The sequence below is a fragment of the Artemia sp. Qi Xiang Cuo genome, chromosome 7 (genome assembly GCF_049724085.1).
Source record: "Artemia sp. Qi Xiang Cuo chromosome 7, ASM4972408v1, whole genome shotgun sequence".
NCBI lineage: Eukaryota > Metazoa > Arthropoda > Branchiopoda > Anostraca > Artemiidae > Artemia > Artemia sp. Qi Xiang Cuo.
In genome coordinates this window covers 27,365,099-27,378,885 of record NC_142800.1, presented here as the reverse complement: position 1 = coordinate 27,378,885, position 13,787 = coordinate 27,365,099, and the positions used below count along the sequence as shown (strand labels likewise).

The 13,787-nt window shown below is 37.7% G+C and overlaps 1 protein-coding gene across 1 annotated transcript in view; it reads right to left on the bottom strand.

Moving 5' to 3' along the window:
* Positions 1-3,293: 3,293 nt before the first annotated feature.
* The window catches only part of LOC148950117 (actin-binding LIM protein 2-like), a 60,146-nt gene continuing 49,652 nt past the window's right edge, over positions 3,294-13,787 (bottom strand). Inside the window, exon 4 of the mRNA XM_089091783.1 lies at positions 3,294-3,622. Coding sequence (XP_088947909.1) covers positions 3,513-3,622 — 110 coding nt within the window. The 3' untranslated portion in view covers positions 3,294-3,512. The remainder of the gene's footprint in view (positions 3,623-13,787) is intronic.

The following is a 13,787-nucleotide window of genomic DNA, read 5'->3' as shown; positions in this document are numbered from 1 at the left end:
TAGCTTGACTAGGGTCACTAAGGATGCTCAGCTTATAAACTGATAGATTTGTTGTATGCTTTTACTAAGGATTTTGACTAGATTTGACTAAGATTGACCAGAATAGGAGATGTAAGAAAAAGGAAAGAATAAATCAGGAATAAAGATTAATAAAAAGGCTAATAACAAATAAGAAAATAATTGTACTTTTTTTCTTTTATGGAAAATTTAGCTTATTCTAATCCTAGAAAAGAAGAAAAAACAACTGAACATGAGAAGCAATTAATAAGCACTAACATGGATGCCCATAGACCAATTTTTAAGGGGGGGGGGCTTACCTGGTCTAATCGACACTTCCAGTGCTGTATAATTGAAATCTTAAGACAAAATATCATAGGCAGCGCGATAGCGCTGCCTAAGTAAAGAATGATGTGGGCACAACATTTTTTTTTTAGACCAGGGCACTTCGTATAGAAAGAAAAGCAATAGGAACTTCAAAAGAGCTCATGGAGGGCAACCAGCTCCCCTTCCCCCACGTCAATCACTTTCCTGAACACACTCAATCAAAATATTGAGATAGCCATTTTGTTCAGTGCAGTTTTAAGGTCTGAAAATTATGACTTTGAGAAAGAACCCCCCCCCCCCCCAAAAAAAAACCCAGAGTAAGGGTTGTAAGTTATACCCTGTGGGGATATTAAGTCTTAAAAAAAAGTGGTCGTATGAACTTCACAGGGGGCTCATTTGATTAGTAATCAGAAGTTCTACTGGCCTTTTTTACAGTAAAAAGTGATTGGAGGTCATGCAGCCCCCCCATTCACCAATCATTTCCCCAAAAACATTCAATCATAATGTTTTAGATAGTCATTTTGATAAGTGTAGTTGAAAGGTACAGAAATTATGTCTTTGAGGATACCCCCCCCCCCATATAGCCCTCAGTTCAAGGGTTGTAAGTTACGTCCTGGGGGCATATAAGGTTTTTATAGAAATTGTGGTCGTATAAACTTCAAAGAGGGCTCATTGGATTGGTAGTCAGAAGTCATAGTGCGCTTTTTAATAGTTAAAGTGATCAGAACGCAAATAACCCCCCCCCCCACACACACGTCGTACTTTCCAGAAACGCATCTGATAGAAATTTTAAGGTGGCCATTTGTTGTCGTAGAAACTTCGAAAAGGGCTCAGTCGGTTGGTAATTGAAAGGGCTAGTGCCTTCTTTAAAAGTAAAAAGGGATTGGAGGGCAACTCCCCCTCCCCTCCCACACGCCCATCATTTCCCCAAACACTTCCAGTCAAAATTTCGAGATAGTTATTTTATCTGACGTAGTTCAAAAGTCCAGAAATTATGTCTTTGAGGATGAGAACCCCTTCACAGTCCTCAGGGCAAGGGTTGTAAGGTGTGCCCTGAGGGTATTGAAGGTTTTTATGGAAACAGGGGTCGTCTAAACTTCGGAGGGGGCTCATTGGATTGGAAATCGGAAGTTGAAGAGCCATTTTTAAGAGTCAAATTTATCGGAGGGCAGCTATACCCCTTACCCACGTCATATTTTCCCCCAATGCATCCGATAGAAATTTTAAGACAGCCATTTGTTCAAAAATAGTCCAAAGATCTCATAATACGGCCTTTGGGGTTGACAAAACCCTCCAAAATATTGGGATAAGGGTTTTAAGTTATACCCCGGGGGGATGTAAGGTTTTTATGAAGAGATGGTCTTGTTAACTTTGGAGGAGGCTCATTTGATTGGAAATACATACTTCTCGTTCCATTTTAAGAGTCAAGCGTGATGGAGAGAAAATAGCCCGCCCCCCTCTCCCTGATATCCTCTTTTCCCCAAACACGTTCGATTGAAATTGTGGAACAGCCATTTTGTAGCCAATAGTCCAAAGAGAATATAACAATGTCTTCAGTAATCAAATATAAGAAATATTTAGGCGGACGTTGAACTAAATCAAATCAAACTATGAGCATGTGAACTTTCAAAAAGGTGACAAAGCAATATCTGAAGAACAACTTACATTTTTAAGTTAGACCTTTAAGAGCAGGTTTGTGGGATTTTGAACTATCCAAAAGGCACTATGTGTATACTTTTAGTACTACAACTACAGTTACTGTAACTAATGACACTTAGAGTATTAAGGTGAAACTTCTAGGAAGTGTTTAGGGGGTGTTCCAATTAAACGAAAAAACTGTATACATGCAGGTTTTCAAAAGAGTATATAAGCAATATCATAGGCAGCACCCCTCTATAATAGCTAGAAATATCAAAAAACATTTAAAGAAGGTAATTCGATTCAAAATTAAAAGTTCTAGGGTCCTTTCTCAGAGTAAGAAGAGACTGGAGGGCAATCAGCCCGTCATTCAAGCCGATTTATTTCCCAAATACATCTAGTAAAAATTTTAAGACAACTTTTTTGTTCGGCATAGTAGAACAGTCCATTAACTATGTCTTTAGGGATATTGGGCATGTCAAAACCCCATAATCATGCCAAACTATAAATTCTTATAGAAAAAGAAAACCGAAAAGATATAAAAAAAATTTTTCATGAAAATGACTTTGCCAATAAAAAACAAACAGAAATTCACCTAAAAAAACTTTTTCTGCAAAACAAGTTTTTCAAAGAAAACTAAAGAGCTCCATCAAGCCAAATACGGACAGAAATGAAGTCAAGTAATCATCCAAGCATAAAACTACCACAAATCAATGAAACTCAGAATGGACGGAAATTAGAATAAATAGCGGAGTCAAACTCGAAACGAGCAGAAATTAACATTAGTAGGGCTGATGACCCCCATGACTTCTCAAGACCAGAGCATAATTTGCACTTTACTGAAAACAAAATATGTTTAAATGTTTTCACTTGTTTTACTTAAATAAGTAAAAAACTGTTTTTACTCACTTTTTTTACCCATTTTTTAATTTAAGGAATAAATATTAGTATAGGTAAGTTAAACTGACAATCCACGATAATTTTTTTTATTTTTTTGAGTAAAGCCTAAGTTATACTCTGGTCTTGAAAAGGCATGGGGGTTGTCAGCCCTACTAATGTTAATTTTTGCTCGTTTTGAATTTGACTGGGTTATTTATTGAAATTTCTGTTCGTTTTGAGTTTCACTTAATTGTTAATAGTGGTTTGTGGTAGTTTTACGCTTGGAAGATTATTTGACTTTATTTCTGCCCATTTTTGGCTTAATTGAGCTCTTTACTTTTATTTGAAAAATTATTCTGTGGAAAGTGTTTTAAGTTAATACAAATATATGACACCATCTTTCAGCCAGGGGAGCTGGTGCCCCTTGTCCCCCCCCCCTTATGGGCGCCCATGAGCACTAACTCGACAATTAGAATCAGTAGGAAAGTTAATAAATAATACAGAAAATGATCCTTATTGAAAACATTTTGGATAACTGTTATCTACTAGTTGTTCAAATGTTACAAAAAAGCACAAAAAGCAAGAATGTAAAAAAGAGGAAACACAAATTGTAATGGAAGTTTTTTTGAGATTCTGACATTTTGGATGGGGTGTCAATAGAGCCTGATATTTTAATCACTATCATCATCTTGCTTCATCACCATCTCACTTCCTTCATCGCTGTCGTCTAAAAATGGGTGGATAATTCCTTCATCGCTGTCGTCTAATAATGGGTGGATATCTGAAAAAAAAATTAGTAAATTATATTGCCCGTTTTAATATACACTCAAACAATAGTCGTAGGTTTCATGAGCTCAAAATCACATCTCAGCCTCTTCTTTAAGGGAAATTATGAAATGTCCCTTAATGACGTTAAACGTTGTTTCTGGGGCAAACAAACTTTATTATTTATTTCCTGACACACTCTGTCAATGGTATGGCTTTTCAAAGGGCACTATGTTGACAAGCTAGCCCAAAAACGTAATACCTATCCTTTGTTTCATTTATTTTTCGGGTTAGAACAGTGTGGTTATAGGCACGAATTTTTGTTGGCCTAGAATACTAATCAGAAATCAATGATATGTACTTGGAGCAAGAACCCAGCCTCTTTCTCTGTTGTTGAACATGTTTTAGGATTCTGTCTTAATAGTCGCTCTGTGTTAGAGACAAAAAAACAACAACCTCTTTCTTAGCCTTAAATGCATATAAAAAAAATAACAGGAACACCAGCCAGCAAAAGTTTCCAAACCATCATCACCAAAGACAAACTTAGTTTAACAGTCAATTGTGGCCCAAAATACAAGACCTATACTAGCACATATCAAACACTTCGTTGTAACGAACTGTAAGTAAGGAGCGACCCGGCTTAATGGTAACCGAAACTCTAGGAAACGGGTTTTTGAACCCGTTTTCTAAAAACAACAACCTCTTTCTTAGCCTTAAATGCATATAAAAAAAATAACAGGAACACCAGCCAGCAAAAGTTTCCAAACCATCATCACCAAAGACAAACTTAGTTTAACAGTCAATTGTGGCCCAAAATACAAGACCTATACTAGCACTGATCAAACACTTCGTTGTAACGAACTGTAAGTAAGGAGCGACCCGGCTTAATGGTAACCGAAACTCTAGAATACCAATAGATACATCAAAAGAATCAGATTCCAATGCCAATTTCAAACATATAACTTTCATCAAGTTTAGTTCTACCCATCAAAAGTTAAGCGCCTGAGAAAATTTGGCTGATTTTCGAAAAAAGGGGAAAAGACCCTCTAAAAGTTATAGAGCCTTGATGAAAATCGCACCATCATATTCAGCGTATCAGAGAACCCTACTCTAGAGGTTTCAAGCTCCTATCTACAAAAATGTGGAATTTTGCATTTTTTGCCAGAAGAAAGATCACGGATGCGTGTTTGTTTGTTTTTTTCCCCAGGGGTGATCGTATCGACCCAGTGGTCCTAGAATATCATGGGAGGACTCATTGGATCGGAAATTATAAGTTCTAGTGCCATTTTTAAGTGACCAAAAAAAATGGAGGGCAACTAGGCCCCCTCCCAAGCTCATTTTTTCCCAAAGTCACCTGATCAAAATTTTGAGACAGCCATTTTGTTCAGCGTGGTTGAAAATATGATAAATATGTCCTTTAGGATGACTTAATACCCCTAAGTCCCCGGGGGGAGGGCTGAAAGTTCTGAACTTTGCCCAATGTTAACATATAGTATTGGTTATTAGGAAGTATACAGACGTTTTCAGGAGGGATTTTTTCTGGTAGTAGGGGGGTGGGTGGGTCGGGGGTTATGTGGGAGGATCTTTCCATGAAGTAAGTTTTCATGGCAAAAGGGACATTGCTATGAAGGGGGTGCCAGATTTCCCAGCATTATTCAAAAAAAGATCAGAAATTAAATATAAAAAAAAACAAGTTTTCCAACTGAAAATAAGGAGTAAAATCCAAACTTAAAACGAACAGAAAATATTACGTGTATGACTGGGTTCACCCCCTAGTCAGTACCTCGTTCTTTAAGCCAAAGATTTTTTAGTACTTTCAAAAGAGCTATTTATTCGAAATAACGGCCTTTGTGATTAAGAGGTCATTTTTAAAGAATTGGAACACAATTTGAACGTTAGCTTAAGGAGCGAGGTATGGACTAGTAGGCGAGCCCCTTAATATACGTATTAAAAATATATTAATATAGAAGTTCGTTACGTAAGTTAATTCGTAAGTTACGTATATTTATTACTAATAAATATGATCGTAAATAAAATTAAACAAGTTTCAAGAAAGCCATTTAACCAAATAAAAGTAAAATTGATATTCAAATTTTGTCTTAATTATTCATGTACGGTGAGCCAAAATTAAAACCTGCATCAATTCAAAAACGTTCAAAAATTAAATAAAAAAACAAATTTTTTAAACTGAAAGTAAGGAACGAAGTTAAAACTTAAAACGAACAGAAATTTTTTCGTACATAAAAGGGGCTGTCCCCTCCTCAACGCCTCGCTCTTTACGCTAAAGTTTGACTTTCTCACAAATCTTATTTTTTAAACAATAAAAAGCTTCAGCGTAAAGAGCGAGGCGTTGAGGAGGGGACAGCCCCTTTAATGTACGGAATAATTTATGTTCGTTTTAAGTTTTAACGTCGTTCCTTACTTTCAGTTGTTTGTTTCTTTATTTAATACTCTAAAAACCGAGAGTTACGATTACACGAAAAAAAAGTACTGAGAAAAATTGCAAAATAGCAGATTATATGTGATATTATAGTATAATACTAGACAACTTGGCAAAACGCTGTAAACATGAAAAGTTTTCAAATGGACGTAGCTGCTCCAAATCAAAACATTGGAACTTCCCTTTTTATAGACAACATGTCTGTTTCCTATAGTAAGGTTAGTTATAGCGGAAACATTATCAGGTGAGCGAGATACTCCTAAGGAACAAATATAAATTTGGTGTGCAATTTTCTCGCCCCATAGCCAAAACATCCCCTTCAAGCAATAACAAATAAATTATAAAAAACAAACATTTTATAATCCTGAAGAGGGTAGGTAAATATCCAATTAGAAAAGAGCTATCAATTTGAAAGAAATAGCATGATTTACAGGAACACAAGTTTGGCTGCATTTTGGGGTTGAAGAGGCAATGCCCTTTGGTCCTACAATCACACAAATCGAGAATCCCTCCAAGATTCTGGTTTAAACAAGGTGCAACGGTCTCATCTTTCCGCTAGAAAATTGGTATTTGAGAGAGGTGTTATAGGGTTTACTTTATGCCTCTATTCACAAACCACACTCACAAGGATATTCAACCATAAGAAACACACACAGAGGTAACAAAGAGGCAGATTTGGGGCGGACAAAAATTTAGTAAAGAGCGAGGTGAGGAGAGGTGAAGAGCTACAATACACTTTGTGTCTAATATACTACCAAGTGAAAATCCTTGCATAATTCCAATTAAAAAAAGGCACAACTTATCTACCTTTCTACTATAAAGCTGGAGGTGGAAGGGGACAGAGGTAATGCGACCAAGGCCCACTTTTGTCCTTAAACTATGCAGATAGAAAGTATTTGTGTTATTCTGGTTCAAGCAGGATGCAGCATGCCTATGTTTCTACTAAAATGATGGCGGTGAAAGGGGTGGGGGTGCTGAAGGGTGACAAGTCCACTTCAGTTTCCCATCTAATGGAAGCTCTTTACTTTTCTTTGAAAACTTCTTCTGTGGAAAGTGTTTTAAATTAATACAAATATATGACACCATCATTCAGCCAGGGGGGTGGGGCCCCCCCCCCCCCTTATGGGCGCCCATGAGCACTAACTCGACAATTAGAATCAGTAGGAAAGTTAATAAATAATACAGAAAATGATCCTTATTGAAAACATTTTGGATAACTGTTATCTACTAGTTGTTCAAATGTTACAAAAAAGCACAAAAAGCAAGAATGCAAAAGAGAGGAAACACGAATTGTAATGGAAGTTTTTCTTGAGGTTCTGACATTTTGGATGGGGTGTCAATAGAGCCTGATATTTTAAAGCAGATCAAAGTAAAAGGAATAACGATTTTTCAAGCTAAAAATCAGTGTAACCACATTTTTCTTCCAAAATTTATCAACTACTACTACTAACAACTCACCGCAGCCCCAAGCCACATGAGGCCAACACAGCTACGCACGCTGCTCCTCCATCCAAGTCTATTCAAAACCTCCCTCTTTACACCTTCCCAGGTAGTTGCCATTTCCTTTAAATTATTCTTTATGAAACCCTCCCACTCCAACCGCGGACGACCTACTTTCCGTTTAGCCCTATGATGGTTGGCCAAAAAGGATAATCTTTTGTAATCTGTCATCCTTCATCCGCAGAACGTGCTATAGCCATATCAACCTTGCTCTCATTATAGCCCTAGACAGCGGGATTCAACCACACTGTTCGTACAACCCACTGTTTGAAATAAGGTCAATCAGTCAGCCCAATACAAGTTATAATAAATATAAACCAATAAATACAGAATCAATTAATTGAAATTTAATTGTTACATACAAGGCCCACATAAAAAAAGATGTATATGAAATTGATAAAAAAAGAAACTAAAAGCTTTGGAAACACAAATTCATAAGATAACGTTTAAAAGAATAAATGGCTTCAAGGTCAGCAGATAATAGTCCAGTTTCTACAATACTTCGTACTTACGGATGAATATTCTTCGTAAGTGGTCAATGCTGTTTCAGAGTCAGGTTGGACTAGAGAAAAGGTCAATTAGTCAAAGGTAATTAGTCAATAAAATTCTCAAATTTTTTCATTTTATTTTTTTAAATGAAGTTTTTTAAGCTTTATTTCTAGCTTCCTGGTATATTTATTGTAAATTGAATTTCATCTTTATTCTACTTTCTTGTTTGGCCAAAATGTTCAATTAGTTTCCCTCTTCAAGTCCCTGTCATTGAAGCTTCTCCATTACATTTATCTCCTTTATGGTCTGTATGATGGAATTATCTTCATCGTTATTTACAGAAATAGCATTCATAATATAAAACTGGTAATAAGGCTGGTAAACTGGTAAAAACTGGTAATAAGGTTTTCTAAAATATAAGTAGGTGTCGTCTAGACAAGCAGTATTACAAAAAAAATTTGGAGTTTTACAAACACAAACATAATTGGGAATCTATTAAAGTAGGAAACGTTGGAATGAAATATGAAAGTTTAAATTTTCTTTTATTATTACTTTTCGGCTCAAAAGTTTAATTGAAAGCAAAAAAAGGGCAATGCAATAACACAAACAAATTCTCCTATCTCCAAACGCGCTAAGAAATTTTTTTTTTTCTGATACCCAATCTAGAACAATAAAAAAATTCAAGATTAAAAATGGAAGCACAGGTATTCAAAGGAAGCAATGACGTATTCAAGGGTGACTTTCTATATCACGAGCACACCACATTTTAATTTTTGGTTTCACAAAATTTCGAGTTTCCCCGTTAGCAGGCAAAAATAATGATACCATTTTTCTCTATTTCTACCGAGCTGGGCGTTAAAATTTCCTAGTAAAAACGCCATATTTCTACCTGACACCCTGTCTATTTGTTCCTGTAACTGTAAGTAAAATTCATTCGAGTCACTAGTTTCTCCGTCAGTCGGTTCAACTAGGGCATATAGCACTATAACTGACACCCTGAAGTTTTTAGTCATAAAATGAGCAATAAGTATTCTATTATTAATACCTTCCAAGCCTAAACACGACTCAGCAGCTACCTTATTCATCATGAGCCCTACTCCCTCTCTATTTACCCCATCCTTCCTGCCTGTGTGCACAACTTTAGTAGTAATCAACCTTATACTTCTAGGGCGCCTCTGTACCACCCAGGTTTCTGGTAGGTATAGTCGTCGACCGGTCCTATAGGTAAACACTTTTACAGGGCATTACACATTTTCAAAGAGATTTACGCAATTTACTCGATTTCTAGTTCATCATATATATGTCTTTTTTAGGGATAAACCTGTATTATAAAACCAGCGCATCTTGTTTCGCGTTTTAACGGACAAGTTTTTCTGACACAACTTACAGACCAGATTTCTAGTTCATATATTTTTGATAACTTGATAGGTGATTTGAATAAAAGGAATTCAAATATTTTTTCTATGAAATAGAAGCTAACTCAATTTGCGAAAAGGTATTCCATTTGAACAAGTCTGATCTGATTGAATTGTCGCCGACAATGAGATTTAATCACTGCTAAGCCTATTGTTATTGCGAAAGGGTTACCTAATTTACTTCTTAGTGTTAAATGACAGATTTCCAAATACGATTATTTTGAAAAGCAGACAAAAAAATTGGACACTATAATCAGAATTATTTGATTAACATTTAAAAAGGGTAATGAGATATGTGATCTCTATAATACACAAGTGATGTTTGATAAGTATTGTCAATTTAAAATAGGATCTAACTTTCCTTTGTTCCCCCATTTCTGAAGGGCAGGAGATAACTTAATTTACTTAGACAATGAATGATATTAATTAATGTTTTGAATAATAGGAATGTGAACGATTCTACTTAGTGATTGGATTGTATCAGTGGAGAAAAAAGGATTAAACTGATTAACAGTTAAGGTAACCCCGAAGGAGTTGTTAACTGAGGTAATTTGTTATAAATTTGAAAAATGCCTAACGACGAATCGGAAATGTTTGATTAACTTTTGCAAAAAAAAGGAGTAATGGGATTTGCGAATTGGAGGAGATGGGGTGGTTATGCACTGTATAATACACAAGTGATGTTTTGGAGAGTTAGGGGTCGTGTGTGTCTCTTTGGGCTATGTGTGTCTCTTTGGGGCGTTTGAATCTTTTGGTCTGTATGTGTCTGTATGGGCGTTTTTTGTCTCTTCGTGCTGTGTGTGTCTCTTTAGCCTGTGTGTGTGTTTCTTTGGGCCGTGTGTGCCTCTTTAGGCTGTGTGTCTCTTTGAGCAGTTTGAATCTTTTTGGTCTGTGTGTGTCTCTTTTAGCTTTTTGCGTCGTTTTGGGCTTTGTGTGTCTCTGTTGGCTGTGTGCGTCTCTTTGAGCCGTGTGCATCTCTTCTAGCTGTATGTGTCTCTTTGGGCTGTTTGAATAATTTTGGTAAGTGTGTCTTTCTTTTGGCTGTTTGTGTCTCTTAGGGCTCGTGTGTGTCTCTTTGGGGCTATGTGTGTCTCTTTGGGGCGTTTGAATCTTTTGGTCTGTATGTGTCTGTATGGGCTATGGGCGTTTTCTGTCTCTTTGGGCGTTGTGTGTCTCTTCGGACTGTGTGTATGTCTCTTTAGCCTGTGTGTGTCTCTTTGGGCAGTGTGTGTCTCTTTAGGCTGTGTGTATCTTTGGGCAGTTTGAATCTTTTTGGTCTGTGTGTGCCTCTTTTGGCTGTTTGTGTCGTTTTGGGCTTTGTGTCTCTCTGTTGGATGTGTGTGTCTCTTTGGGCCGTGTATGTCTCTTTGAGCTGTATGTGTCTCTTTGAGCTGTATATGTCTCTTTGGACTGTGGGTGTCTCTTTGTGATGTGTGTGTCACTTTTGTCTGTTTGTGTCTCGTTGGACTGTTTGTCTTTTTGGGATGTCTGAGTCTTTTTGATCTGTATGTGTCTCTTTGGGCTGTTTGAGTCTGTTAGGTCTGTGTTTGTCTCTTTGGGGTGTGTTTCTCTTTGGCCTGTCAGTGTCTCTTTGAGCTACTTGTGTCTCTTGAGGCTGTGTGTGTCTCTTTGGGCTGTGTGTCTCTTTGGGCTGTTTGAGTCTTTTTAGTATGTTTGTGTGTCTCTTTGGGCTGTTTGAATCTTTTTGGTCTGTTTTTGTCTATTTGGGGTGTTTGTGTCTATTTGGGCTGTTTGTGTTTCTTTGGGCTGTGTGCGTCTCTTTGGGCTGTGTGTCTCTTTGGGCTGTTTGAGTCTTTTTGATCTGTTTGTGTCTCTTTGGGCTGTTTGAGTCTTTTTGGGGCTGTGTGTGTCTCTGTGGGCTTCTTTCTCTGTGGGCTATGTGTGTGTTTGTGGTAAATTTGTGTCTCTTTGGGCTGTTTGAGTCATTTTGGTCTGTGTGTTTTTATTTTGGTTGGTGGTGTCTAATAGATGTCATGTTCTCCTATTTTTTCTATGTGTGTATATTTTGGGCGGTTTAATCTTTTGGTGTGTATGTGTCTGTATGGGCGTTTTTTGGTCTGTGTGTGTTTCTTTTGGCTGTTTGTGTATCTTAGAGGCCATGTGTGTCTCTTTGGGCAATGTGTGTCTCTTTGAAGGGTTTGAATCTTTTTGGTATGTATTTGTCTGTATGGGCGTTTTTTTTCTCTTTTGGCTGTGTGTGTGTCTCTTTGGGCTTTGTGTGTCTCTTCGGACTGTGTGTATGTCTCTTTATCCTGTGTGTGTCTCTTTTGGCTGTGTGTGTCTCTTTAGGCTGTATGTCTCTTTGGGCAGTTTGAATCTTTATGGCCTGTGTGTGCCTCTTTTGGCTGTTTGTGTCGTTTTGGGCTTTGTGTCTCTCTGTTGGATGTGTGCGTCTCTTGTCTCTTTGGGCTGTGTGTCTCTTTGAGCTGTTTGAGTCTTTTTGGTCTGTTTGTATGTCTCTTTGGGCTGTTTGAGTCTTTTTGGTCTGTGTTTGTCTCATTGGGCTGTTTGTGTCTCTTTGGGCTGTGTGTGTATCTTTGGGCTTTGTGTGTCTCTTTGGGCTGTGTGTCTCGTTGGACTGTTTGAGTCTTTTTGATCTGTTTGTGTCTCGTTGGGCTGTTTGAGTCTTATTTGAGCTGTGCTTGTCTCTTTGGGCTATTTGTGTCTATTTGGGCTATGTGTGTCTCTTTGGGATGTTTGAGTCATTTTGGTCTGTGTGTCTTTCTTTTTGATTTTTGTGTCTCATAGGGGTCGTGTGTGACTCTTTGGGCTATGTGTGTCTATTTGGGGCGTTTGAATCTTTTGGTCTGTATGTGTCTGTATGGGCGTTTTTTGGTCTGTGTGTGTTTCTTTTGGTTGTTTGTGTCTCTTAGAGGCCATGTATGTCTCTTTGGAGTGTTTGAATCTTTTTAGTAGGTCTGTGTCTGTTTAGATGGTTTTTTTATGTTTGAGCTGTGTGTGTGTCGCGTTTGGGGGTTTTTTTATAATCTAAATGCTTTTATGTCTATTTATACATGTTTTTTCTATTTTTTCTTTGTGTTTATATATATTATGTATGTATATTTTGTCCCTTGGTATCTATATGGTCTGTGTGTGCCTCTTTTGGCTGTTTGTGTCGTTTTGGGCTTTGTGTCTCTCTGTTGGATGTGTGCGTCTCTTTGGGCCGTGTACGTCTCTTTGCGCTGTATGTGTCTCTTTGGGCTGTGTGTGTCTCTTTGTGATGTGTGTGTCTCTTTAGGCTGTGTGTGTCTCGTTGGACTGTGTGTCTTTTTGGGGTGTCTGAGTCTTTTTGGTCTGTATATGTCTCTTTGGGCTGTTTGAGTCTTTTAGGTCTGTGTTTGTCTCTTTGGGTTGTGTTTTCTCTTTGGGCTGTCTGTGTCTCTTTGGGCTGTTTGTGTCTCTTTAGGCTGTGTGTGTCTCTTTGGGCCGTGTGTCTCTGTGGGCTGTTTGAGTATTTTTTGTATGTTTTTGTTTCTATTTTGGATTTTTGAGTCTTTTTGGTCTGTGTTTGTCTCGCTATGTGTGTCTCTTTGGGCTATTTGAGTCATTTTGGTCTGTGTTTGTTTCTTTTGACTGTTTGTGTCTCTTAGGAGTCATGTGTGTCTTTTTGGGCTATGTGTGTCGCTTTGGGGTGTTTGAATCTTTTTGGTCTGTATGTGTCTCTTTGGGCTTTGTGTGTCTCTTCGGGCTGTGTGTGTCTCTTTAGCCCGTGTGTGTCTCTTTGGGCTGTTTTTGTTTCTTTGGGCTATGTGTGTCTCTTTGGGATGTTTGAGTCATTTTGCTCTTTGTGTGTTTCTTTCGGCTGTTTGTGTCTCTTAGGAGCCATGTGTGTCTCTTTGAGCTTTTTTTGGGGTGTCTGAGTCTTTTTGGTCTGCATGTGTCTCTTTGGGCTGTTTGAGTCTTTTAGGTCTGTGTTTGTCTCTATGGGTTGTGTTTCTCTTTGGTCTGTCTGTGTCTCTTTGAGCTGTTTGTGTCTCTTGAGGCCGTGTGTCTCTCTTTGGGCTGTGTGTCTCTTTGGGCTGTTTGAGTCTTTTTGGTCTGTTTGTGTGTCTCTTTGGGCTGTTTGAGTCTTTTTGGTCTGTGTTTGTCTCTTTGGGCTGTTTGTGTCTCTTTGATCTGTGTGTGTTTCTTTGGGCTTTGTGTGTCTCTTTGGGCTATATGTCAATACGTTTAAGCAATAAATATCTTTAAGCTTAACCCGTCTTTATTCTTTAGAATAGTTCTATTGTAAGCAAGTAACAAACTCTTTCCTGAAGTCACCTCTTGGATACACAATGCTGAAACTTCATTTAAGAAACTATGGAAAAATTGTAAGT